This window comes from Lipophrys pholis, assembly GCF_963383615.2.
Source record: "Lipophrys pholis genome assembly, chromosome: 5".
NCBI lineage: Eukaryota > Metazoa > Chordata > Actinopteri > Blenniiformes > Blenniidae > Lipophrys > Lipophrys pholis.
This window is the reverse complement of record NC_137628.1, coordinates 20,781,367-20,809,354: the sequence shown is the minus strand read 5'-3', so window position 1 is coordinate 20,809,354 and position 27,988 is coordinate 20,781,367. Positions and strand designations below refer to the sequence as shown.

The window sequence follows — 27,988 nt, the reverse complement described above, 5'->3', positions numbered from 1 at the left end:
TTTGAAGATCAGACTCAGTAGAAGTGATTTATGTGTTGAGCTTACGGTATTTAACCAGATCTCAATCAAAACAATTTCGATGACCATTTCACTCTATTATGGTATAAAACATTCCATCAGGGTACAAATAAAAAAAGAAAATATTTTCTGATGAAATCAACAAGCTTAATTATTTTTCACCGAAATAATCGGGCTTCATAGATCTTTCTATATTTTTCTATCACATATCTTGTCATGGTTAGTTTAGCTTCATGTTGATTTAGTGTTGGGCAAAGCCCTTCAATCCTGTCAAACCATTTACAAAGAAATATTATTTGCTCCAGGGCAGATCCATAGGTAGTGCTCTTGGAATATGCTGTGACAGAGATGAATAAACAACTCAAGGAAAGCAATCACTCATTTAGGCTTACACAAGCAAAGTCAACAGTTTTGAAATGAACACACACACACACACACACACACACACACACACACACACACACACACACACACACACACACACACACACACACACACACACACACACACACACACACACACACACACACACACACACACACACACACACACACACACGAGACCAGAGTCATGTTTCATTCATATTCTCACATAAAGGCCGTGGATTTCAGTGTGCAGAAGATTAAAGCACACCCAGTTGTCAAACTGTTGGCAAATCCATCACTTAGATCTTGTGCAAAGAGGCAGGCCTCCGAGCTCTGTGTACTAAGCCCACTTAGTCCTGCATAAAGTGTTTAATTGCTCCTGATGACTGTTCTTTGAGGTGAAGACTAAAGGTAGATAATAGGCACTTACAAGGTCTGAGGAGGGAGGTGCAGCACAGAATGAATAGGGAATGTCATGAATGATGCCCACTGTGTCGTCTGTGATATCAGATCCCCCCCCCCCCCTTCCCGTCTCAGTTAACAGAACAGTGCCCGATTTGGCCACCGGCGACAACAAAAGAAAACAACTTCGAGAACGTGAATTAAACATACCTGCAGATGCTTGTGACTGTGAAGTGTGTATGTGTGTGTGTGCGCACGCACAGGCCCCTGCAGGCAAGTGAATAATTAACAGGGCCACTGAGCAAGGCAGGGTACCAGGCTGGGTGTTTTGTTACCCCGGCCTCACTCAGCACAAGCATACAGCATTAGAAAACCCGATCTATCCGACCGACTGTGGGTGCATGTGTGCGTGCACAGTTGGCTACTTTAGATGACTCTACCATTTGATACCTACAAAAAAAAAAAAAAAAAAACCCTCTTGCTGCTTGGTAACAACTTGCGACAGAAAGCCTATACATCACCTATCAAACTGAGACTGGCAACGTCAGCGCCTGTAATCAACTTCGGCCTTGTTGTGCACAGACGGCACACAAATATCTGCTCAAAACTGTTGCTCAGGTATACATGCGGAGACCAGCTGTGTACTGAGAGAAGCAAAAACGTCTCCTGAAATATTAAATCAAGTTCCGAGAAATTGCATTAAATGTGGTTCTCTTCTCGGCTCAAATGACCTTTCAGAAGAGCTATGGAAGTAAAAAAATCTTGTTATTAATCATAGAAATTCATCAACAAGAAAGTTTCAGTCACCCTTGCAAACAAAATATGCATTTTTTTTTTTATTTAGCATTAGTATTTTGTTTACAATCTATTTACAACATAAACACACGACGGGGGGGGGGGGTAATGCTTCTTAAAATAAAACTGCATTGAAATAAACGAGGGAGCGGAGATGGCTGTTATTGGTGTGGATTGAAGAAGACAAAGACAGCACTACAGAGACCGTGAGGTGTGCAAGAACACGAGGACTCGGACAAAGGGACAGACAAAAGGAAAAACAAGTGCACTACTTGAAGACAAAGTGATTCATCCTGAGGAAATACAGGCGTCACTAGAACAGAGGACTCGTCAGACGGCAGAACAAATGAAGGATGGGTATCAATCTAAGCAGGCTCCAGTGTTATTAATACTGTAAAATAACAAAAAAAGAAAACATTAACAAACATCTTTTTCTCCTCAGACCCCGTTCATAGCTTGTGCAGCATGTGCACGACCACCACCCAAACCAAACAGTCGATGTTTCAGATGATGACAATTCAAGTAGAAGTCTGTTTTCAGCGCGGCTTGACGGGGCTGCACAGGTGCAGTTGTAGCTCACAGGGGAAAGAAGGTGGTGACATTATGACATAAGAGCATTTGTGAACATGTTACTCAGTCAACATTTGAAACAGGTTAAGATAACTTTATTCTTGTCTCCTTCACGTGGCCGAGGACGGCTTTGTTGAATTGGAAAATGAAGCTCCTTGCTACGATACAGCAGGTATAGGTGTGCTCTGTGCTGCAAAAACAAAGACACCAACGGAGTTTCTGTGGCTGGCGAGCACCTGCCCTTCTGAAATATCCATTAGAGAGATACTGAATCCCCACAAACTCAAATGATACTCTTCCAGCTCGCCTTGTGCTGTGATCCCGCTGACAGGGGTTTAAGAAAAGAGAATTTCAATGTGTGTGTGTGTGGGGGGGGGGATCAGTGTCACTTTGACACATTACTATGCAGGGTAAAAATCAGTTGGGTTCACCTTCATTATCGGAATTATGAACGTCTTTCCTCATTACAATCTGTATTTAAAATGAACATGCACGGTGGGTGAATGAAGGCCAAGAAACAAGATAAAACATAATGATAGATAAGTTACAGAAAGAAACGACTCTTAAATTTAAAAATAAAAAAGAAGAAGAAATCTTTTGCATATTTTGGGCATATAGCTCACTTCAGATTTGTTTGTATGACTCAATGGGCTAAAAGATACTACATCTCATCTGCTTTGTTTCACTCACACACAGACTAATGCTGGATATTCATTTAAACCCCTCAAGCATACTGCATACACACGTGTTCGCCTAATGAACCGCCACGTACAGAGTGTGAACCGCTCACACTCTTGCGTTAATATCGTCACAAAGGATCTGCCTAGTTCGTACACAAACCTCAACTGTAACACCTGACAGAGACTTTAGAGAAAAGGAGCATTGAATGGACATTTCTACCTGAATCGTTTAAAACTAGCATTTGCTACACGTGAGACCAAATACATTCATCAACAGATAATTACCAGGTAAATTGTAGATAATGTATAAAGTCAAGCGTAGCACTGAAAATGGCAATCAAGAGGTGAACGTGTGTGAAAATAATAAATTAGATAAGGGGGGGTCACAACTGCAATATAGGTTTGACAAAATAATTAATCAGTCTGCCTATCCACAGTATCCTCAGTGGTGATCATTAATGTGTGTTTCTGTAATAAAATAACCACCTCTTCACACAGACCAGCCAAACGGTTCAGCAGAGTTATTCTCCCACAGAACAAAAAGTCCGTTGAGATGCAATGGGACCAAATGGGCGCAGTCACAAGTTGGCACTACTATGTGAAAAGGGAACATGGTGTATTTTCACACTGATTGCTCTGAAAAACCACAGTGGATACTGTGGATAAAGCACGAGAAGAAAGCACAGACCTGTGCATTACTGCAAATAGTATTCCTTTTGTTTCAGATTCTGACCGTGTTGCAGTGTCGTCGACGAGCCGAGACTAGAGCCTAAATCAAGTCACAGTTTTGCCCCTTTTTCTTATAAGAAATAAATTAAAAATAAGATCATGTTAAAAAGGTTGAACATTAAAATGCCTTTGTACAGTAATAAATAGATTTATCCTCTATTTACAGTTGACCCAGACACATGGAGCTTGCAGTTAAATAAAATAAACTTCAGATTTTCTTTTTTTCCCCAAAAACTATCTATCTGCTTTTATGCTTTTGTTCTGTGGATGAAGGGTTGGCGCTCGGGATTTCCCCTCTTCAATATCCTTCCACATTTGAGGAAGGCAGGAAGACAACAGAGATCATGCAGGAGTGAAGATGCACATGTAGACCCAACATCCTCCAGTACGACTTTTCTGTGGTTCATCCTCAGCTGCTTTCCAATTTAGTGATGTATCGCTGTAGCCGCTGCAGTTAAAAGTGGGTTAAATTTGCCTCATTGCACACTTACACATTCACCCACACACATATTTTGAGCACTCGATGTTTTGCTCTGTCCTCACACGATGCATTGCGTATTCTCCTACAGCCTCTTGCTTGCCTCCGAGTAGCAGTTGCCTATTGACGCAGACCTAAGAACAGCTTTCTTTGTGAGCTTTTTATGAAACCGGTGAAGCAGACCTAGGGCTGTGTCCTCAGGGCAACTTCTTCCTCGTCTGTTTGACATACAAAACGTTTTAATTGATCTTTTTCTCGGTTTTCAAGGCGCCGTTGCGTTTGTGTTGCCCATTGGCCATGCTCTCGCTATGACAATGTCCATTGGCGATGCTGCCATCATCCCTGATGTGGCCGACGACTACTCTGTGGTCGCCGACGTTTCCCCTGAACAATCGCACCACCCGCCGCAGGGCAAGACCCGTTAGAGCCAAGGCAGCCCCGACAGTAACGATCACATCCAGCAGGAAGTACTGGTAGAGGGACACCTCATATACAGCTGAGCGCAGGTGGTTAGCACCGTAATGACGGAGGATGTAGCTGATCCAGTAGACGGCTCTTTCCACTGGATGGCCTGGCTGATCTTTGTGAATGTTGGAGAGCAGACGTGCCTGGTGTCGGTATCTAGAGCAACAGAAGAACCAGGTGATAAGAAAACATTAAAGAAACAAGAAGACGAGCCTTTCTATTGAATATCACAGGCACAAACATCAGGGGCAACCCGATTATGAAAAGCAAAGGGATTGTAAATAGAAGTGATTCCAGAAGTTGTCACAAGATGGCACTAACGAACAATAACCTCAATACACAAAGCATCGTCTTACCTGCTGTCTGTGATGATGCTGGTCAGGGCAGTGAATAGGTCTTCCTCTGTCATGTATTTCCAGTGCAGCATGATACCCATCCCCTTGGCTGACACCCGAGTCATGGTGTCATAGTGGTCTCCAAACAGGGGCACACCTACCACCGGAACGCCATGATACATGGCCTCGTAGATACTGTTCAGGCCCCCGTGACTCAGGAAGGCCCTTGTGTTAGCGTGGCCTAGAAGACAAGAAGCAGGAGGTAAATTCTTACCTGCTCCGTGTTAAAAAGTACTTTAGTCATTTTTGACAAGGTGGATTACGCTTTATAGATTCGACACAATTTGTGTGTACAGCTTTAAGCAGGATTCATCACATAAAGTAGTGCTCTTACTAAATGAATATATATATATATATATATATATATTTACATCGTTTATCACTTCTATGCAATAAAAAGAAAAGTGTAGTTCACCGAAAAGACTCAAATATTTTTCTTTTCAGTCTTTTCTGTTCAGCATGTTGTAGACCTGTGTGCACATTCTCAGAAGCACTGAAGTGAAATGTCCCGAGTCAAGTTTGACAAATTGATTTTAGTTTTACCGTCTGATGAGGACCAATGAATTGAATCATGATCTAAAGAGAGATTACAGCCAGTATTAAGAAGCAAAGTCCACAAGCTTAGCAACCGCTAAGAACTGTTGCGTTTGGAATTATTGTATATAAATACTTGTCACTGCCTCAGCATCAAGTCAAACAACAATGGCATTACAGTGTTTGCAGTGTTGGTTACACAAAGCACTCTTGCACAACACAACGCAACCCGACAACAGGTGAGTCTCGTTACATATTCTTCATTCCTGATGGCTTACACAATCAAATTATTCTCGCTATTGAGGTTGGCAAGTCGGCGCGTCACTCAAAGCCAAATGATCCACACCTTGCACTTGAAAATGAGTGTGCAAAAAAAACAAACCAAAAAAAGAAAAACATTAAGGATCAGCTATGTGTCACAATGTGACTTGCACCAAGCAGAATCAAACACTTAATTAGGAGAAAAAAAAGCAAAGAAAAAAAAAACGACAACCGTCGAGCAGAAATAACTGGGGGGGTTTTGTAAATTCTATTGACTGCGATAAATTCCAATAATGCGATTCCAAAAAACTCCTCATTTCACTAATCAGACTGTTAAAAAGACATTATGAGGGAGCCATGTGTTTTCTTCCAGATGTACCTACCTAGTAAGTCGTTTTGAGGCATCCAGTCAACAAGCTTCGTGTTGTTGCCAAGGTTACTGGGTGGAACACCAGAGAATCTATAAAGGAAAAAAAAAAGAAAAGAAACCGTGATCTAAAAGAGAAAACCGATAGTTTTTTTGGGGGGGGGGGGGGGGTTGCACTTTTTTACTGATTAATAGATTAAGACGGAAACATCACACTCAGTCATAGAGAAACCATCTTCAGTGTTTCTCAGCTTGAGCCTATCTGACATGAAGTGTTTTAAAACATTGTGTATGATACCAGAAATATTTTTTGAAATACAGTAATTTTCAAAACGAGGCTTTTGCCACATGATTTTCTTCTTTACACTAGATGAACATTACGATGAAATGAATGTCAGGTAAAACTATGAATGGTTTTATCAAAACACAGACGACTAGATCTGAAAGTACCAGAAACAAATGAACATTATACAAAAAAAAAAAAAAGAAACCATAGTTATGACTCCTGCAAATTACATACAAAGACTTGCTGCAGATTTCAGATAAGTCTCAACAGCCATTTTGAATATCTTAAAAATGTGAAAACTAGGTTTACATTTAAGTCATGTATAACCTAGAAATACAATCTAGCTGGGGTCGCAATGTGGTTGAAGCTAGTACTCATCATCATTTAATTAATCCTGTTATTAGAAAATCAAAAGCAAAAATAGTGAAATAGAGTAATTTCAATATAAACACAATGAGAGTGAAAACTGCAAAGAAACACTGAAGAACTAAGGAAATCTGATTTGTGGTCAAATTATTGGTGACTTTTAAAACATTACAGTGTGCAATGCTTTATTATACGTTTTACCATGTGTATTCTTTTTTCTTTGACTTCTTGCCAAATTATGTTGCACTGATCTAAGTAAATGTATGGAAACTATTTTAAAAGGTAAATTCCTAAACGAGTCTCGGTTGAATCCACTGTCGACATGAACAAACTCTAGTGGAAAAGGTAGTTAAAGTCTAACCCATTTTAGCTGGATTGAAAATCTGTGTTCATTCATTAACTATTTCCTACAATACGCGATACTCCAAAAGTGACACCTGTAGTCACTCACAAGTAGTCAAAGAGAACCTTTAGGACACTTACTAATCATCACCATTCTGCATCACTGCTACTGAGTGAGCCAAAAGTAGCTGGAAGCTGATAATGTGTAAATGTCCAAAGCAGGACGTGAAGGTTGTAATGACGGAGCAGCGTTTCTGAACAAGCATTGCCAAAATCTTTGACTTTGAGTATTTTCTATTGGCTAAGAGATCGCGTTTGACATTCTTGATTCTTAGTCAAGCGAAGCACACGGAAAGCGGGGCTGGGGACAACACCGTCACAAGTTAAGCGGCTAACTAAATATCTTCAGCCATTTGTGCAATGGAAGTCTTGAGAAACTGGGGCACCGACCCGTGTCCACACATTAATGTAGCTGTACAACTTAAGTATTTTCTTTACTGAAGATTTCTCCATAAGTAGAATATAAACTGCTCCAAATCAAGCTTTTGATCCGTTTTCTTATTTCTATTTTATTCCTTCTAATAACTCTGGACGTTTGTCCGGAAACCTCATAGTCGATATAAGATTTGAGGGGAAAATGTGAGCAATGTGCTATCTTCTCAGTCCTTTTGAATAACAATTGAAAAGAAAACATTTCATTTAGCAACTGATTACATCTTATCTTTTTCCTATTTGAAAATCTTTTCCCTGAATGTTCTTATATCAACCTCTTATTATCTGCTATTGTGCAGCACTGCAGTGTACACAGTGTGCAGGCACGGGGGGGGGGGGGGGGGGGGGGGGGGGGGGGGGGTGGTTAGGGAATGCATTGTGGTCATACCAGCCAACTGAGAAACCTGTTTGTGAAAATAGCTGAATTAAACAACTGAACAACTTTAAGTATCTCATCTAATTTTCCCTTAAACAAAATACACAGACGCTTGCGTTTTCACTCATTGCAGTAGACCGGTTCTGGTGAGTATGTGCAGTGTTCTGCATGTTTGTTTGGTGGCTGCCGTTGTGTGAGAGGAAGCAGATCCACACACAATGCATATGCATGCAACATTCTGACCCCCCCCCCCCTTCCTCCGTCTGTCCATCTCTGTCTGCTTCCATCCCAAAGCCCAAACTCTTTCATCTCTCTTTCATTCTTGAACAAAGCACCGATTCACTGTCTTGCCAATCAAAGCCAACATTCACGGAGCCAATTATCAATGACACGATTCATTTGGCTGGGACCCTGTTCCTCTAATCAGCCCTCTTCCTTTTCTGCGCCTTCAGTTTGGAGGAGGCACCGACAGTGGCTTTATCATAAAAGGCCACACTGTGACCCTTGAGAGTTACAAGATGGTTACGTGTGTCACTTTGACTTACTTGAATGGCAGTTAAGTCACAGTAAAAATTGGGGTTGCGTCACTTCCTTTAAATCTTCATACGTCTAGATTCTAAGCGACTGCAGTCTATCATACAGACACTTTTGCTCGGGTTGCCAGAAACCAAGGCAAGCTTTCTGTCAGGTGAAATCACAATGTTCAGGTCTCCCCGGGCTCTCCCCCCAGCCTTTTCTCTTACGTCTGTATTCAGGTTTGACACCAATTTAAACCCCAGAAAATAAAGAATTCTGGTTTAATGCATGCATCAACTTGTGTTAGTGTTGCACACAAAGGAAAGAGAATCTTGAAATGTAGGTCTTATGCAGGTTTTGAATCCTTACATGTTGTTGGTTGTTATGTGGCTGCATATACGTCCAAATGAATGTCCAGAAAATGTTTTGTTTTCATCTTTGGGTAAAACGTTTTAACTCCACTGTGTTCCCAAAGCGAAATAAAGGGAGTGCTTTTCTTTCTTTTCCCTCCAACACTTTGATCCAGACTCATAAGTAATACCTAGTTTAGTGCTGTGGCCTCTTTATAGGCTTCTATTCTGTATTTCAAGGATTTTCTTTTCTTTCTTTTTTTTTTTAAAAAGGAGAAACAAAACAGAGAATTAAATCAAATACGAAACTTTAGCGAGAATTCTAATGTTTGTTCTTTCGTTGCACTTCACCTGCCCTTTTTAAAATAAACACAGACACATCGTCAGCAAAACCTTATGATGACCAACGCGTAGAGACATAAATATGTCAGCTCAAAGACAAAGAATAGACTTTCAGAGGAGGCAATTTAAATGCTCATGCAATAAATAAAAAATAAAAAAAACTATTCCACACTGAGTGTTGATATTGCATATAGCCATATCATCTGAAAGAAAAAGACGCACCTTTTGTGCAAGGAGTGTGGCTTTTTGTTTGCAGAAGGGCTTATCTTTAAGCTTCATTCATTCATTCATTCGGTTTTTGCTGTTTGTTATTCGTCATCATGAGGATTAAAAATAAAGCTCTCATTATACTTCCCTGCAGATACTATCAGAATGGCACAATGCGATATTATTGCCCGTGTCAAATTATTCTAACATGTTAACGACCAGAAAAGAACATTTTGGAAGTGAAATGAAAATGGCGTCACTTCGCTCACTAATTCAAACTATTAACATTTCAACAGAATCCTGAAAAAGTCATTTCAGCACTTGAGGCATTGATACTCAAACATTTTCTCCCATTTGTGGGAACAGAAATGCACAAACCGATGTGGCGGAGTGCTGTTAATGAGTCACAGAGAGAGACGAATCGAGAGCTTGTCGAACCAAGCGCTCTTTTTACCACATGACTAAATAAACATGAGAAGAAGAGACTTCAATCACAGCTCCCCTTTTGTTGGATAAACGCAAACTATTTCAAGAACTTGCACACAAGTTCATCTGTCCTCTGCCGAAAAGTTAAATCACACTAACTTCTACAGACAAAACTGCGGCTTCAACCAACCAAGCAAACCATCTGGATTACTTCATTTTTATGGGTTTTCCACAGTCAAGGCAAATCCCACCGTAGGAAATGGGTATTTTGTCCTTGGGGAATAACAGAGTCTTAAGGTAAGGTCAGAGAAAAGTACTCAGTTGTGTTTGATCAGCGAGATGACCTCAGATAACTCCCCGAAGGCTGAGAGGAGGGGGTGGACTGTGGCCTCAAAAGGCAGCCCCCGATGGAGAGAAACAATGTGTTGTCCTCGCTTTACAATGAGTCGCACTACAGCAGACGGTGGGGGGGTGGGGGGGTCGACACGAACAGTAAATATATACAAGCTAATTCCTCTGAGATTCACCGCCTGCCCGAGTGCCAAGGCGAACATTGTTGGCAAATCGGGTCCGAATGCTGCAGAGTGCCGCTCACATCTGTCACAGTAGCAGATTTTCTTTACCTCCAGATGACACGCTGGGGCAGCCTGGCCAGGGCTCCCGCCAGTTTGTGAGCAATGTCGTGGGAAAGGTACTTCACTCCTGCGCCAAACGACACGACCACAAAGCCATGCTCTGCTGTGTCATTCACCCATGCCTCAAAATCCTGTGCAAACATGAGGGCAGAAAAAAAACCACATTAGAAATACATTACACAGGTTGTGGGCTTACCAAACATAACCTGCAATATTTGAATAATAAGAAACCGCAATATTTGCTTATTATTTACATAAAGCTACATCACTCACAATTTACTCTTCATCTTTAACAACATTTATCATTAAAACAGACTCTTTTTTTTGTTTTTTTTAAGTCTTAAAATATCACAGGTGACGACACTATCGGATCCTTTTCGTTTCAAACTAGATTAAAACATTCATGGCCCTAATTTATCTGATGCGCCACTTACAATATCTAGTTATCTGACCATGGCTGGCATTTACTGCTAAATTTGTCTTTTCAACCCACAAAGTGAATATTGTTTTCTGATAGACAGTTTACATTTTGATTTATAATAAGCAACAGTGTTTTACCTCTTCAGTGAATGTAACTGTAGTTTAGGTTCTATCAAACGCACCTGAAATCCTGTTTCAGAAATCTAAGAACATAAAAAGTGAAACCACTCAAAGACAAGGAACTTTTGCATATTAAGAATTGGTCCTTCGCTGAGAGTAAGGGTGTTAAACATGAGGCCTCGGGGGCCAAAAGCGAACTGCTAAATGGTCTCATATACACCAGCGCATTTGTAACTCGTTTACGAGTTTTTACTGAAGCCTCACTGAGATCGAACTCGACCGTATGCTGTAAATAAAATGATTGAGGTCTGGGACACGTAATTTCCAATTATCTGAATTTACTTCCTTTAGGTGATGATTGTAAGTGAATCGCTGTGGATGATTAAATGCCTTTATGATCAAAATGAATCGAGTTATATGTGAAATGAAATAAAGTGACTCGACCATCTGATTTAAAGCATGTCTAATGAAAAATAATTAACAAAACACCAATAAGACTACATCCGAAAGAGGTCAGCATATCAGCCTGGCGCAGACATAAAAATAGAACAACAATTTCTAAAACACCCACAATTTTAACACTCGCCCTTCTATACATTATAATACTTGCATTATCAGTCCACTCATATAATGTTGGGGTATGCAGGTAGTTTTAATTATATGTTTTGATTATTATAGCGTTTATGTTGTCATTTCAGTACAGTAATTTTCCTTTTTTTTTTTTTTTTTTTTTTTTTTTAAACCAAGACATGTGATTTGACGAGTCTTTGATGCCGAATTTAAACAGCATTCACAACCATAAAACTGGCAGATCAATGAATTTCTCAATGGGACGATCACAGGTTATCTCTTTACCTTTCATGACCTAATTTCCTTAACAAAGTTGGCCGACACTGATGAGGGAGACTGCAGCAAGCCCTTGTAACCCCTGTCTTCATTCTTGGGCTCATATTCAAGTTAAATTCTACACTAAAGCGCGCGGAGGGAGGGAGGCCAATGGTCCAGCTGCAGCAGCTCGGGCCGGCCCTGGCACAGAGCAGCTACAGGGCACACTGGGCTCTGTGTCCCAGCAGCACAGCCCTACTGTCCCTACAACGCAGCCTTAGTGACCCCATAAAGGAGTCTCAGTGTCCCCAGAGTTCTGCCCAGAACAATGACCTCGTTCTCCTTCCATTTCCATTCTAACTCCTTCCACACAACGCAGCACAATGTCCCCTATTGGCTGGAACGGCATTCCTAAACACCCCCCCCCCCCCCACACCCTCCGCAGCAGATACCGATGGCCCGCGCTCGCAGTGTCCAAACGCTGGACTAACCCCCGTCACTACCCGCCTCTGCTCTCCATGGCTCCCCTCCCTTGCGGCTCAAAATCAGCCATGTCCATTCAACCCAAACCCATCCTCAACCCAGGCTCATCCAGAAAAGCTGGCCTTTGTGGCAGGATGTGATAAGAACCTACAATAGAAAATACTTTATCGATCTCAGTGAGTAATTCTCGACACTCAACAGCTAATATGATCATTTAAGAAATGTTTTAACAAGTGCGGAAACCCCACATTGATTGCTCGTCTTCAAACAACTAAATGTTGGAAATTGCAAACAGTATTAACAGCTTGTTCCCAACACATAAAAAATAAACCGATGGATTAGATGTATTCATTCTTGTAATAAACGGAACCACTAATGACAACGTTTTTTAGAACTTCAATCATTAATGACAGCCGTTAAAAAGATCTGACTGCCGCACCCATCAGGAAGCATAAACACGTGTCAGCCTGAGTCAAGTCTGTTATGTCACTGTGGATCTTACAGAGAGAACACGTACTTCCCGAGAATGACAGTCCAAAATATCTGAAAATGTGTGCAAGGAAACATCTACAAGTAGCTCTGATAAAAAGAAGAAAAAGTTCAAAAATAAACTACTTGTCTCACACAAAAGTAAGAAAGGTTGCGTGTCTTCTTAGTCAAAGAAGGGCCTAAGTGACAATAAGTCTCTGCGTCCTGCCTCTGAATCCAACATTTGCATGATGGCAAAGTCAAACTATGCCACCCTAAATTACCAATGATGCTGCAGTGCCTCCGTCAACAACCGCTCACGTCAAGTTTGGGCTCTCACTGTGGTCTGAGCGAGCGCGACACATTTGTGACATTCATTATTTAGGTTGTGCATCTATAAATGAATAAAGGCATCTTAGAATAAAAAGTAAATGACTTTGTGGCAGGCTCATAATACATAACTGTTCTGCACATTAAATAGTGAGGTATGACACTTGAAATTTCGTCAACCATAAGAGATTTACACCTCTAGCTGATAGAGCTATAACTATAACCTTGACATTTCTGGATTAGGTCAGAGAGCAATTTTTCAATAAAGGGCAGCTGGGCTGATTTATGGCTACAGTGACTTTTAAATTAGAGTGATTAAGTACCTTCGTGTTGCAGGTATTCAATCTGCTGCTTTAACCCAAAATAACATATTGCCTAAATGCTCTTGTGCATGAAACCACATATCCGCCCCTGATAATCTTGTTCTCCATCTCTGCCTGCCTCGCAGTGCGCAATTCTTTGCATCCTCTCTGGGTACTCACCTCTGGCAGCGGGCTGGGGGGCTTAGTGAGGATGCCACCTATGTACACCACGTGTGGAAGAGTGGGCCTGGGGAACTCCAGAGCCATATCGGTGCAGAGCATCCACAGCCGGCTCCCCTGCACCAAGTCGGCCATGGCCACTTCAGGTTTTACTCCATGTTTCTTCATTATCCGGTCATACTTTGGCAATGCAATGTAATGGACTCCAAAGCGCTGCACCAGGTAAACGGCTGTGTTCGAGATTCTCTGCATCAAGGACATGTGATCCGTCATCAAAGAGTTGAACTCGGGTACGTACGACAACGGGGCCGGGGCTCCAACTTCTGCGGGGTACCACAAGCCGGTGCTAAACACGGCATATTGCACACCCAGGATATGAGCGATCACGAAGCCACACATCTCATTGGGGTCCACTAGCAGCAGGTCGAACTTGGCGTCTTTCAGACGGTTCATTACTTCAACGCTGCCAACAACAGCGTCACAGTTCTGAGAGTAGTGGTCAAGAATGTCAAAAAGTTCCAGAAATGTCAGGCGGCCTGAGAAGATATTGGTGACTTTGGACTGGAGGAAATTGTCAGCCGTGCTACTGTTAAAGATCCCCGGGTAGCGCTGTAAATGGTAGTGAGGCGAGGGCGGGACCTCGCGACCCTCGGAAACTAGAAAATGGGTCTCATGACCCTCCTTGTGCAATGCTGTGGCCAAAGTCTTGAAGATGTAGAGGTGGGACTCGAACATGATGGGTGGGACCACGATCACTTTAGCAGCCTGTGTTGCACTGGCACTCAAGGTGATGAGGCCAAGGAGGAGTAGGGATGGGGGCAGTAGCATGGCTGAAGAAAAGGAGAAAACAAATCATGTTAGCCTTGTTTAAGAGCAAAGTATGTGCACAGTACAAGCGTCACAAGATTATACTTCACAATAAAGTGATACCACAGGAAGAGAATCAATCAAACGTACATCATACCCTCTAAATCAGGAGGCACATACATGCCAATTAGATCTCGAGTGGGTCAAAATCAGTAAAATGACAGCACGATAAATTATGAAGATTGACTACAAATATTTCTGCAAAGAGGCATAAGTACAATATAAAAAACTCATTTTAGTTAGCACTAGAAATTAAAATGAGTTAAAAGTTCTGAAAAAAAACAATTTCATAATTATGTCATTTTTAATGATTTCCAATTTAAAATGCAATAAAATGTTTGGAAAATCATGTGTTCTGAGTTTTGGAATTTCTGTTGCGTCCCAAAAAAAATGCAACAAACATCATGTTTAATGTGCCAAATCCACAGGAAGATCTGAAATGACCATCAGTTAGTACGTCTGCTACTCTTATGAAAGCAGTGCACTAACCAATAAATATACGTAAATTGAAAGTTAATGTCTTTGTAATGTCATCCTGTGTGCGACATTAAACCCTCTGTGGCCCGTGGAGTGTATGTTGGACATTGAATCATAATTTCAATTCCACCTGTGTGGGTGGTTGAGAACTTCACCAAGATCGACCTGACATGACATAAACGATCAAGAGAAAAATGAGGACACGAAACTCATCGACTTTGAGCCGTTAAGACTTTCTCCAGCTTCACTTCCATCAATCTCCCACATTACTTGTTGGCAGTCGCCTCACACAACCAACAAACCAAACTTCCTACGCATCAAATGTGGAAAAAATAAATTCCTTTGTGCCGGGGCTCCATCTTAGTGTCAATCAGCTCATGCACATACTAAGACAATAGAACATTTCAGTGTTTGCACATTTGTGCAGTTCTCCGTCAACATTTAACCTTCCCTCATTAACCTCTCCTTGTCTTTTAACATAATTCCGCTTCACCCTTTCATCCCGCTCACTCTGTGCACAGCCGTCACTGACATGGCGTGGGTAGCACCAACGTCATTCAAAACCTCCAGTCGTTCTATTCACAAACACAAAGAGCCATTATGGGGCCTCTTATGGCATAGCCTGAGCCTATATGCCTACACTCGCTCCCCTTCTCACTTGGATTAATGATCAACAGTGGAAACTTCCTGATGGAGAGTCATTGATTATTCAGGGGTTGTTTTTTTGGGAGGGGGGGGAGGGGGTTTAGAGGTTCATTCAATATTATATTGTAGAAAATAAAACTTTTTTCATTTATCTTTTAAATATGCTTTTTAAGACAATAAAAGGAGTAAGACAACATTTGCGTGGTTGTTCACAACATTTGTATCCACATTTCGTTCAAATCCTGCAGTTTATCTGGAACAGGTCTCGACTAGTATGGCGTCACAAACATTATATACCGTATGCAGCTCTGAAGGGAACACAGCATATGTGTGGCAGCAGGTCTGGATGTGTCAGACTGCCTGCAGGTAAGCCGTTTGAAAGCGACATTTTACGGCGTCGCACAAGAAACCCGTCAAGGGCATAAAGCACCAACCTAAACAAGTGGAGCAAGATAACGCTCACATTACAGGCCATCGTTGCCCGAGTAATATCTCTTGATTGCATTGCCATTATGTTTGAATCTATATCGAATGACGTGGCCTTTGTTGCTGCCGTTGACCATCTCCTGATAGCATCTGAACAGGATTATGAAGCACATCAGCCATCTGTTTACACACAGTATGGAGTTTCTTGCTGAACTCAGCAGAGGCCCGATGCAAAGTGGACTCAAGGCGGCCACCATTTTCTTTAGCATTGTCCTTAGTGTACCGTTACAAATACCTCCTGGTCCAGACTGTTGACGGTAACCATAGAAACCAGCCACTTGTCTACCGACGACTGTAATGCGTCACGACTTGGGTTACCAGCAACGGAGTCTGGTTACTGTGCACACGGGGACCGGCGAGGAATTATCTGGATTAAGAGAATTAGCAGGTTCGAAATGAAGAGATGGGCGATTTAAAGTAAAATGGAAAAAGGACCTTTTTTGGTTTTTTTTTTAATTCTATAAAATGTGGAAAGCCACAGCTCATCAAATTCGAAAAACAATGACAAACATGCATTTGTTTATATCTACACATAAATCTTACATTTGTCCAGTGTAACCATTATTTTACCCACTGTATTCATATTTTCCCTAAATCACATAATTAATCTGACAACAAAATGTTTTATCTGAAATTACGAATTATTAAAAGTAGTAAGATATAAAGAAAGACAAGACTGTTTGAAGATTTGCTCCAAATCCTTTAACCACGTTGGCCTGCTTTCTACCCACAGGAGCCAAGCACAGGTAGTTTTTGAATAAGTCGTAATGAGCTAAATTATTACATTTAAAACTGCGACAGACCTGTGAACTATGCACAAATAGTTTCTCTGTAAAAGGAGTAACTCTTTCTTTGACTCTGACGAACAAAATTCAAATAACAATAAACTGCAACAATAGCGCCATAATCCTCTTAGATTAAATGATTTATATTACATCTTTCTCTTGTGTATTTCTAATATTCAAACCAATTACAGCTTTGGCTGCAAGAATGTTTTATCCATTCAGTCACACAAGATGGTAATTACACAGTGATTAACAATCTCTAATGCCCTAATCTCGATGAACATTTTTCTTGATTTAGCACAGCGGGAGGAGCAGAGACGCTGCGAACCCAGCAGGGGTTCATTAGCTCATTGCACCCTGCTGAGAGGGGAGATATGGCATCCAAAATCTCATGATAAAGAATAAAAAGAAAAAAGAAAAAAACTAAACCGCTAATCTGGCATATTTGCTTTCAAACAGAGCAAGATAAAACAATCTGAAGTTTTTTTGTTGCAAAAACGCGAACAATGAAAGGCAGTTTATATTTGTTCCACTTGTCTTTTTTTTTTTTTTTTTAAACGATCACATATTTTTAAATATGGAACACGGCACACAGGGGAAATATTCTCGGACACATATATCACTTTAGCTTTGAAGTGGTATTTGCTCAACCCATGGCAGGCCACTACAGATTGGGGAATGATTTGAAAACTGCTAAAAGCTGTAAAAAGTGATGAAATCATTCATTTAAGGCATGCAACTCTTAACACATCACAAGTCAAACCCTGATAACGAATTCTCACATGCCAGCACGTGCAGTCTGCTTAGTGGCTGCATGTCAATGTTGACCTTAGCGAATATCTTTGGAAAAGGTAGGAATTAAATGCTGCACCAGTTCGAAGGAAGTGGTTTTAGTGGCGCTTGTGTGACGACGGTAATATATTCACTTGCAGCATTAAGGTGAGGGACGGCGACACAGATATGGTGAGGAGATTTTAGTGAAAACTAACTGAAAATGAAAGAAAAAACAACCATGCCATATCACATGATGTTTATAATAGAAACATGGTCTGTCTTTATACCCTGATCTCTCACAGATTCATCGGCTTTTGATAGATAGGGTACATTGGATATATATATCGAAAGTTGGAGGTAAATATCCTCAGACAAGATTACTTACTTTCTGCATAAGGGCCAAAAGTTGATAGAAGAATGAAATACTAGGCCTTGATCATTCGAAATCCACTCGCTCATATGATTCCTTCAGTGTGGACTTTAATGGGACAGAAACATATTGAGCAATTGCAACACTATTTGCCTTCCGCAAACATTTTCCTACATCCTCAACATTTTTTCCCCCCACCAGTCACCACTTCCCCCACAATCCAAATGTGCTGTGAACCTCCACACTCCGGGACAAGAATTGACACTAAAGAAACTGGTTTGACAGGATCTTTGTGACCAAGAGTTAATAGACGCAAGTAAACATGAAAATGTGACATCTGTAATTATTCATGTCCTTATCAATATACCAAACTAAAAAAATGGCAGCTGTTGTAGTCCTGTGATGATACTTATTGGTCCATTACAGCTCACAGCCTTCATTCAAAGGAATACAGCTATGGTATGCTGGGTAAGTGGAGGTGGGCTTGTTTTCTAACTTTACTTAAAGACAAGCCTGTATTGTGACACACATGTAGTCCTAAGTGTTCCAACTTTACCATGAAGAATTTATTTAGGGTGTATTGAATTTCAGGATGATACTCGGTGCCTTGACCAAGACTGTCCTCACCTTTGGTAGCAGTTTCAAAGTCGGGGATTTTCTGAATAAGCATCAGGTGATTGGTTTGCATTGGGTAACATGACTGGCTGAGCGAGTGTTGGCGGCTCGGCACGTGCGCAATAGATTTTGAAATACCATTTGCTTTTAGACTGAGGAATAAGTGTCATATGTGAAAAGGGCCAGAGCTTCAGATTAGTCATGATAAATTCAGAGAGAAAAGTGACTTTTGTTTTTTTCCTCCGCCAAATTAGACGCAGACGTGTCGAATAAAGATGCGCTCCAAAAAAAATTATCAGAGTGATTACATGGATCTCGTCAAAACGTTTACAATTGCAATTACAATCACTCTGGTGATATAGCCGCAAAACGACTGCCCCTGCAACCGGGAGAGGAACAGTTTCGGCTGCCGCACACGAGCCCCTCAAACGACAATAAAAGTAATCGGAGTTAAGAAAAATAATAGTAAAAATGTTGCCGACACCAACGATAACTCCGTGCCACAGACGTGTGTGAATACAAGCGCAACTTGGAGGACGGAAACCTGGCGTTTCTTCGCTGCGTCGCGCGCGCGCACCTGTTGCGCCGCGGCGCACCTGTTGCGCCCGACTTTCTTTTGGCCTTACCTTGAGACTTGAGTGTCGCTCAGTGGGCAGGGGGAGGTGAACCTGCTGCAGCCCCGGTTCCCCTCGACACAACTTTCAAACGGCGGGGGAGGGAGAGGCGACAAGAGGAGTGGAGAGGACTTGGACAAAAATAAAAGGGCTGCGGAGTTAAACGGGTCCCGGGGCATCGAAGACGGGCGGAGGGAGCGGTAACCTCGCAGTCCCTTTCTGAGTCCTGGGAGGTGGAAGGCGGGACTTGCTGCGTTGAGAAAATGAAGAGAAGGGAGTGGCAGAGAGAGAGAGAGCGAGAGAGAGAAAAGGGGGGGTTGTTTAAGTAAAATAATGGTAGAGTGCAAAGAAGAGCTCATGCAGATACACTTGACTGATGCAGGTAACTCCGTCTGTGTTGATACTGTCAATATAAGGGTGAGTTTAGAGGTCACAAGTTAGTTTGCAGTGAGTGGAAGGCCCAAAAAAACTGGCTCACCCTGTGTGACATCTTCAGATTTCACTTCAGATTTTTGTTTATTCAATAAGCCCAGATAATTGCGCTACTTTATTTTGCAACAAACACTACAAAAGACTACACACTCTCAGAAGTAATTAAGAACTGACATTATTGTAAGTGGGCAGTCTACTTGGATAATTATAAATGTGAAGTATTTCACTACTTTTAAAACTGGAAGTCTCTACTGAGCTGCCCATGCTTTGAAATCAGCATTTTTCTGCCATTACAGTTACTCATTCGACATAACAAAGTCCCTTTTCAAATAGGTATATTTAGAACCCCTGTCTGAGGACTGATTGAAGATACTGTTGTTTTTAATGCAGGCAAATCAAATTGAGTGCCTCATATTGCCAACGCAAATCAAATACGGTTAAAAAAAAATACAAAAGAAAATCATACTTTCACTAGTTAAGAGTACTTTCATGTAAGTATTTTGCAGCACTTCATCATTTTCCAGCCAAACACACACAGAGATAGATCACCACACACTCACGCTCACATCTCAAGGCAATTTAGGATCACCAATTAACCTCACATGCATGTTTTTGAACTGCAGGAATATGAGGGGGAAACACACGCACAGACGGTGAGAACATGCAAAGTCCACACGGAAAGGTTAGAATTTGAAACCAGAGGCAAGCGCGCGAACTGCTGTGCCGTCAAGGAGCTATATTACAAGACACTTAAAACTAATAAGACATTTGAGTGCGACTATAAAAACATAAAGCTTTGTAATGGATTGAAATGAAAATTGTGTCCACCCACTTCCATCTGAACAAACTAAAACAGTAGAAGTGCTGACAGGTCCAAGGTACTGGTTGGAGATACTGCCAGTTCGCCAGTTTGAATCCTAAACATCAATGGACTGCAGTAGTAGGTCTCTGAGCAAGGCCTTCATCACTGACTGCTCTCCGGCCCGACTCAAAAGTCCCTCTTAAGAAATCTTTCTGCGTGCACACAAACCATTTGGAGTTCCCTGCCTTGGCTTCACTCACATCCTCTTTCTACAGGAAAAGCGTGCGTGTGGGAGGATTATTATTTTATCCAATAAATAATCGTGTGTTTGCAGGACGTACATGATACACAATGTCACATGTGTGGAGCCCGTAAGAATGTTTCTGCTGGGGGAAAAGGTTTGGTCAACTCTCCTAGTGGGAACATGTTGAGATGGGGCCGATCTTTATCAGGCAGAAAAGAGGTGTGGGATGAAGAATCTAAAGGCTTAGTTGATTGTGATTTCGCTGACAGCGGACCTTCACTGCCACACAAAGGCCTAGGTCTGTGTACATGGTAAACACATGCATGCAAAGTCACTAAAACGGAGGGCGATGCAAAGTAATTTTGAGGTGGGGATGGGGGTGTTGGAGGGTGTAGTTCAAGACAAATGGATGTTTCTTCTCAAACAGTGATCCATTCTTTTGCACGTCTCTACTCACACACTGCTCTCTTTCGATACATTCACTGCCCTCTCCGTCCCATTTCCTCAGCTATGCCCTGAGTCATCGCAGCCACTGGCCATAGAGTTCAAGCCTCCGCTCAGCCTGCCTTTCAAGTTAGGGCGTGTAAATATGGTTTCAGTCTATGCAGCTCCTCACTCACCATTTCTGTCTGAACCGGGTCCTACCTTCACTTTCACACCACATGAGTGTCTTTTCTGCCTGGCATCTATATGACATATCTCTCTGTTTCACTCTCTCTTCCCCCTCCACGCTTGTCTTTCTGCCTGCACCCTCCCCACTCCTCCCTCATTCCCTTTCTACCTGTACCCCGTCCAGATATCAGGTGTGTTACCTGAGCTCCATATCAATAGTTAATCACTCTGGGACACCCAATCTACAGAGCATGGCAGAACTCTCCCGTGGAGAGTTGTGGTGTCTGTGTGTGAGAAAAGAAGAAGAGAAAAAGGTGGTGGTGGAGAGCAGGGCTGAGCAGGGCTGAGCAGGACTCAGATAATTCTGATTGAAGTAAGAAGCTGCTGAGAGAGCTGGGGAGAGAGTGAACAAGGACACTGCAAACAAAGAGACAGACAAGAGTCAGACAAATGGGCAACGATGGATTAACAGAAGGAGTTTCAGTGGTACAAGACTGACCAATAAAACGATACCCAGGGCAAAGATTTGAATTATGCATATGAGTGTCCTTCCTCCAGACAAGCTAAACAAATACATGCTTATTTGGAGCTGTCCTTGCTCCCTGTATGGAAGAACGCAGAACTAGTTTGGGAAAAGCTCCAGATTAAATCAGAGACAAAGTGGGTTACAAAGAGCGGAAATATATTAGATGTTAGATTACGTACTTATTTTAAACCTGCAAAACTGAGGTGAATTTGTAGTGGCTATAAGCCATATCCTCTACTGCCCTCTAGCGGAAACGTGTTAGAGGAAAAGAGAACAACTACAGTGATCTGCATTTTTTTTAAATAAATATGACAAAGCAAAGGGTTTTTTTTGTTGCTGTTTTTATTGAAGCACATAATAAGTTACTATATCAGGACAATTTGAGAAAATCAATTATGTCATTGAATAGGATTCATCTTGTTGTAACAGATAGTGATGTTGTGGATGCATTTGCAGAAATATCAAATAATGCAAATGGTCTTCACTTTTATATTTTGATGTTTTAGCAGACTGAAATTTCTTTCTATTTTTTTTCACATTCATCAATTCACAAACACACTCACACACACAAATGTCTACTGTGTAAAGCACTCAATGTCCATAGTGAGCATTGTGTCATTAAGTCTCTGCTCAAGGACACGTTGACATCTGGGCAGGTTGAGATGGGGGATTGGACCCACAATAGTGCGATTGAAAGATGACTGGACGGTGACTTACTTTACAAACTGAATCACAGCCACTGACAAATGTGAAATATTAATCATAACGTTAATTAATAACGATTATGACCATCTGTCTAGTTTTTGTTTAAATCCTGCTTTTGCAAGTCTCCTGACCTGCTGCTGCACTGTGTGGTTCTCCAGATGTACAGGGGAGAACAGGGAAGACCTGCAGCAGGTGGTGAAGGAAGCATCATGAATAGATAAATACCCACTCAGCGATATTTACACTCTCCAACTGAGGTTTAAGATCAGCTGTACCCAACTCACTTGAAACAGGAAATATACATCAAAACACCAACAAGTATACATGAAAACAGTTTCTCCTACATTCAGTCACATTACTCTATTTACTCTAAATTGTATGATTGTTCATTATTCCTCTTTAAAAATCATATTTCAGCTTCTAAACATTGTCTCATTGTTATTACAAAACAGAAAACGGTTTATTCTGGTTCCTCAGTCAAAAAAGTTCTGACCTCCATGGACTCAACAACACTTCTGAAAGTGTGTTTGGCACCAATTAGTCAGCAGAAAACTGTTTAAGTCCCACAAGCTTGTATGTGGGGCTTTCGTGTGACCATGTGCATCAATGACACAATAGCAGACGCTATGATAGAGAGACAATCTTCATTTGTTGGTGGTCATAATGTTATGATTGATCGATCGTTATTATCTGAAATCTGGTTCTATTTAACCGTAGTCGAGGACGTCTTTATTGTGTTATGACAGTTACAGTGTGTCTGGAAAATGGATCATGTTTTTACATGATAAGGCTGATTCTAACCCTGCAGGGCAGGCACTGCAACGTATCACAATAAAGTGATCTCATATACTTTATCTATTCTCTGACTGGAAGATGAGTGAATGTTTTCTGGTTTAAAGCTGATGGTGGTGGTTGACACTGCGGTACGAAGGTTCATATTCTATTCTTGCCTGCGGATCCAGCTCTCTGCTCAATCAAAGTTGAGAAAATGGGTGTACATTGAGTTTGTTTTGGCCATGTGACATCAGCATGGAGAAATGTAATCAACACACCTACATTATCCTCAGCATGGTGTTTGCTTATTGACTCTCAGGTGCAGGCTAATCAGACACACACACACACACACACACACACACACACACACACACACACATACCACAAACAATATCCATATGTTAAAACTGATTGTATTGATGTGCTGATTCCACTGTATTGTTAAATGTAATACAAATAATTAATCAATATGTCTTTTTTTCATAGATTATATCAGTTTTCAGGTTTCTTAAGTAAAGTTTGTACACGAGTGCCTCAATAGAAAACACATGTGCATGCACACACATATAAAGAAAGTGATGATCACAGCAGAGAGCTAAAAGGTTTTAGGGTGAAGAGGTACTTGTGGAAGATGAGATTTGTCTGACAGATTGTGCTCTGCCTGCAGAGGGAAGGTCATTTCTTAGTTGGTGAGCCTGGAGCCAGAAGACACAACTGTGTGGAGTGATGACCTGGTCAGTGCGGAGGAAGGGCAGCCAAGCATCTGGTTCTGGCAGTGTACAAATATACTGGCTCATATTTAGCTCCTGGAGCATGGCCTGGAGCGTTGCAGAGCCAGATCCTCTCAGCCTTGAGTACTCCAGTTTTGAATTTGATGTCAGAATACACAGATGGAGGAGCTACAAAAACAGGGGGCACTCTGATTGCGAACAGAGAAACTGGATGAGCTGTTGTAAGAGTCCGTATATGAATGTGATACAACAATCCAATATGTAAATTTAACAAAAAAAACAGAGAGAGAAGACAGAAAAAAAACCTAATGCAACAATTCATCAATAATATGAGTCAGAAACTTCCACAATTTAGGTTTTTCATTGAAAATCTAGTTGAACAACTTAAAACGCTCGGAATGTAGCAGAGTAAAAAAGGCTATTTTATGCATTCTTGTGGTTGCTTTGGAGAAACAGTCTGTGTAGTTATGGCAAAGAGTTTAAATGAATTGCAAGAATGAAAAGCTTTCACAATAAGCTTCTGTCAATTGTAGCTCAGAGAGAAAATAGTAGAACAACGCTGAGAGGTTGACAGTCTTGCAATTCTATTGGTCCATTTATTCTATTTCTTCTGCCCTAACAGACTAAAGGGTCTCAAGGTGATCCCAGCCGGCACAGGGGAAAAGGCAGGATCCATCCTGGAGATGATACCAGTCTATTGTTGGGCTCACACAGAGAGACACAATCACACAAACAGTTTCGTACTGTAGGGATAAGCTAGAGTACCTCAACAGAGTTAGATAGGCTAAAATAAATGTTTTTCACTGTTTGACCTGAAATACCGGATGGAAACGAGTTGCCGGGAGAGCATACAAACTTCACTGGAAAAAAAAGACAAAAAATAAATAAAACATATATCGCGAGCAACCTTTGTATTGATAGCCTGTAAACATCTGTGAAGTGAGAAGACTGGGCGCTAGAGTTTTTGAAGATTAATTCCAATTTTTGTCTGATATAGAATTCAAAACACAGTCCTGGATCCCCTTTTATCAGCTTGTATGTTTTAAGACGCTCATTTGGTGAAATGTCTGAACTGCTGGCAGACCTGATCAACACCCAGCATACTGTGATACAAGTGATATGTATTTCATCATTGTCCTAAAATAAACCGTGAATAAACCTCCTACAATCTCATTCTCACGGGCTTTTTAACTGTGCCCTGATAACAAGCGATCTTTCTTATTTGAACAACTCTGGATTTTCCTGCGCATTGTGTTATTCATGCTTTGGCCCGGAGAAGATATCATAGGACCATCCAAGCTTACTATGTGTGTTGGCAGGGTACAGCTTGGACATGTGGCCAGTCCATCATAAAGCAAATACAATAATTATACACACCCACAGAGAATTTAGAGCCACTGTGGACTATTTCTGCATTATGGGAGGAAACCAGGTATTTGAAGTGAATCCAGGTAAACATAGTGAGAAATTCATTCAGAATTACATTTTTGACAATTTTTTTGACATTGTTTTCTAAAGATTTCTGAATTGCTGCACTTTTTTTTTTTTTATTTCTGAGAGACTTTCCATTTTACCCAGAGGATATTGAAACAACACTTACTACCGTTGTGAACATGACTGAGCATTTTTTATCTTCCCAAACACATTTTTGTTTATTGCATTACAGATATAGTAGATAGCGCTGGGATACCGACAGGCTACTCAGTGTGGCAGGTTGTATTATCAGATTATTTTTTTTAAGTTTGTGCAAGAAAAAACAGCTATCTGACATACATTTTCAAGTAGACACATTAATCAACACTGTTAGATTACATGGCAAATCTTGAGTTTTCTCAATATCTTGAATAGGTTTGTAGTATCTCTCTGACTTGCTTGGAGTGAAACAGAAATAGTCTGCTTTAATTGTATTTGTGTGGACCTGAAACGGAGCCGTAATTTATACTCCAAGTTAAACATACGAATGTGCGTCGTAGTTTCATCTCTGGTGATGTATAATAATCACCACAAGGGGGAGAGCCAACCCCATCTCTGCTACTGTTCTATCAGCGACCATGGCACGATGACGATGACTCGATGATGATGATGATGATGATGATGATGATGATGATGATGATGATGATGATGATGATGATGATGATGATGATTCTCAAGCACTGACGGACAGAATTAAAATATAACAAATTATGTATGAGAGCAAGTATTGCCCGTAGTATTATTATTCAAATTCACTAAAACAAGTAAATTTTTGGGGCTTTTAAAGCTTCAACTATAAATAAAAAACAACAATGTGCATTTCATTTTCAGGTGCTCTTCCTTCACAGCGATATATTCCCCAGCTTGACTCCTGGCTCAGCATTGTTTATATTGTCTCTTGAGGCATGTGAGAGTTTTTGTGTCGGTTCTCCGGTTTCCTCTGACAGTCCAAATAACATGTGTTAGTTGGTGACAAACAATTCCAACAAGTGTGAATGCGAGCGTGTATGATTTTGTCCCTGAGTGGGATGGGATGAGAGGTATACAAAATGAATGGATAGATGAAACATTCAAATTCATATGACAAATGAAAGAACATGTGAAGTAACAGATCCATTATTTTGTTCCTGGGGTTAAAGTAACTGCATGTTCTCTTCATGAAATCATCCATTAAAGCAAAAAAATAGTCCAGAGGTCAAAACATCCATATACTGACTGTATCACACCTTGTTCTTTCTCACATCCCTCCCTATCGTCCACTCTCTCTCTGTGTCTCTCTCTCTCTCTCTCTCTCTCTTTGCCCCCCCCCCCCCCTCTCTGGCTCTATAATCAGCCTTCCCAGCTATGGCCATTTTGTCTCCCTTATCTCCTGTTTGCAGTTTCCCTCTCTGTCATTACTCTGCTATTAGCTTCTCATCCCGGGGCTAAAACATTGACCTTATAGTCACAGCTATGCTCAAAGCGTCTGCTTTGCAAGATATCAAGCAGCACTCTCTCTCTCTCTCTCTCTCTCTCAATCTCTCTCTCCCTCTCCAGCAATCCTCCACTCCACAAGGAAAACTTCACCACCAGCCCTCTTGCCAACTGCTGTCGCCCCACCACTCCACATGTGTTGTTTCCATTTTTCTGTTTTAAAAGCCCATTAACAGACAGTAACAGAAACCACTGTCCTTATGTGAACACACACAAAAATAATATCCTGCTCAGAACACACAGATTGACATACAGGTACAACACAATCAGTGTTTTCATATTAAACTAGAACGGGCACTCGGTGGAGCGCAGACCTTCGCCAACACCACATCCTCGACAGCATGATAGCAGTTAGCTCATATCGACGCTGACTGGACAGGTCAGGTAACAACGTCACTGTGTGAAACACTGAGTAAAGAGCATCTCCATGGCAACAGACGCTGATCTCCTGTGATGTCCTCCATGAGGTGCCTCTCCCATCCGCTTTGAATGGGAAATTCTTTCTCAGTTTTTTGGGGATTTATTCGGAAAAGGTTAGTCGTTAGCATCCCAAAATCGAATTAATTGGTCCTGAAAATGCAATTTGGGCGAGTAGTTTTTGCGAAAAGCTGGTCAAATACATGCATACAAACCAATAAATAAATAAATACATGCAGCCAAAAATACAACCTTCTCACCCAACTTTTGTTGGTGGCGATGATAACAAAGAGCATGAAATTGGGGTGGCGAAATCACACGCACACACACACACACACACACACACACACACACACACACACACACACACACACACACACACACACACACACACACACACACACACACACACACACACACACACACACACACACACACACAGCTTTCATTTCACAGAGGTAAAGTGATTACAAAAAATCCAATTAAAGATTTAGACACACCTGAGTCTCTCTCTCCACAGTGGATTCTTATTACATTTCCACTCCCATCATGATTCAAAGAGACAGAGGATACAGGAAAGAAAAAGTATTTCTATTATTATACACTGATATTACTGGGACTGTAATGTAATCATTCATGAC

The 27,988-nt window shown here is 41.2% G+C and overlaps 1 protein-coding gene across 1 annotated transcript; it reads right to left on the bottom strand.

The window, feature by feature from the left end:
- Nucleotides 1-1,627: 1,627 nt before the first annotated feature.
- ugt8 (UDP glycosyltransferase 8) lies at nucleotides 1,628-19,393 on the bottom strand. Its single transcript, XM_080464692.1, has 6 exons — nucleotides 19,171-19,393; nucleotides 13,526-14,355; nucleotides 10,386-10,528; nucleotides 6,076-6,152; nucleotides 4,859-5,078; nucleotides 1,628-4,658 (listed from the first exon to the last, which is right to left on the bottom strand). The coding sequence occupies exons 2-6, from the start codon at nucleotides 14,351-14,353 to the stop codon at nucleotides 4,277-4,279; spliced, it is 1,650 nt and encodes a 549-aa protein (XP_080320818.1). The 5' UTR covers nucleotides 14,354-14,355; nucleotides 19,171-19,393; the 3' UTR covers nucleotides 1,628-4,276.
- Between the last annotated feature and the right edge of the window lie 8,595 nt (nucleotides 19,394-27,988).

Bases quoted from the DNA above. Each gene is read 5' to 3' on its own strand.
- ugt8 (XM_080464692.1), bottom strand. From the start codon at position 14,353: ATGCTACTGCCCCCATCCCTACTCCTCCTTGGCCTCATCACCTTGAGT. The intron at 6,153-10,385 runs GTAAAGAAAATC...TTTCCTTTATAG, and splicing joins CCCCAGCGTGTCATCTGGAG to ATTCTCTGGTGTTCCACCCA. The intron at 4,659-4,858 runs GTAAGACGATGC...CTGTTGCTCTAG, and splicing joins AGCATCATCACAGACAGCAG to ATACCGACACCAGGCACGTC.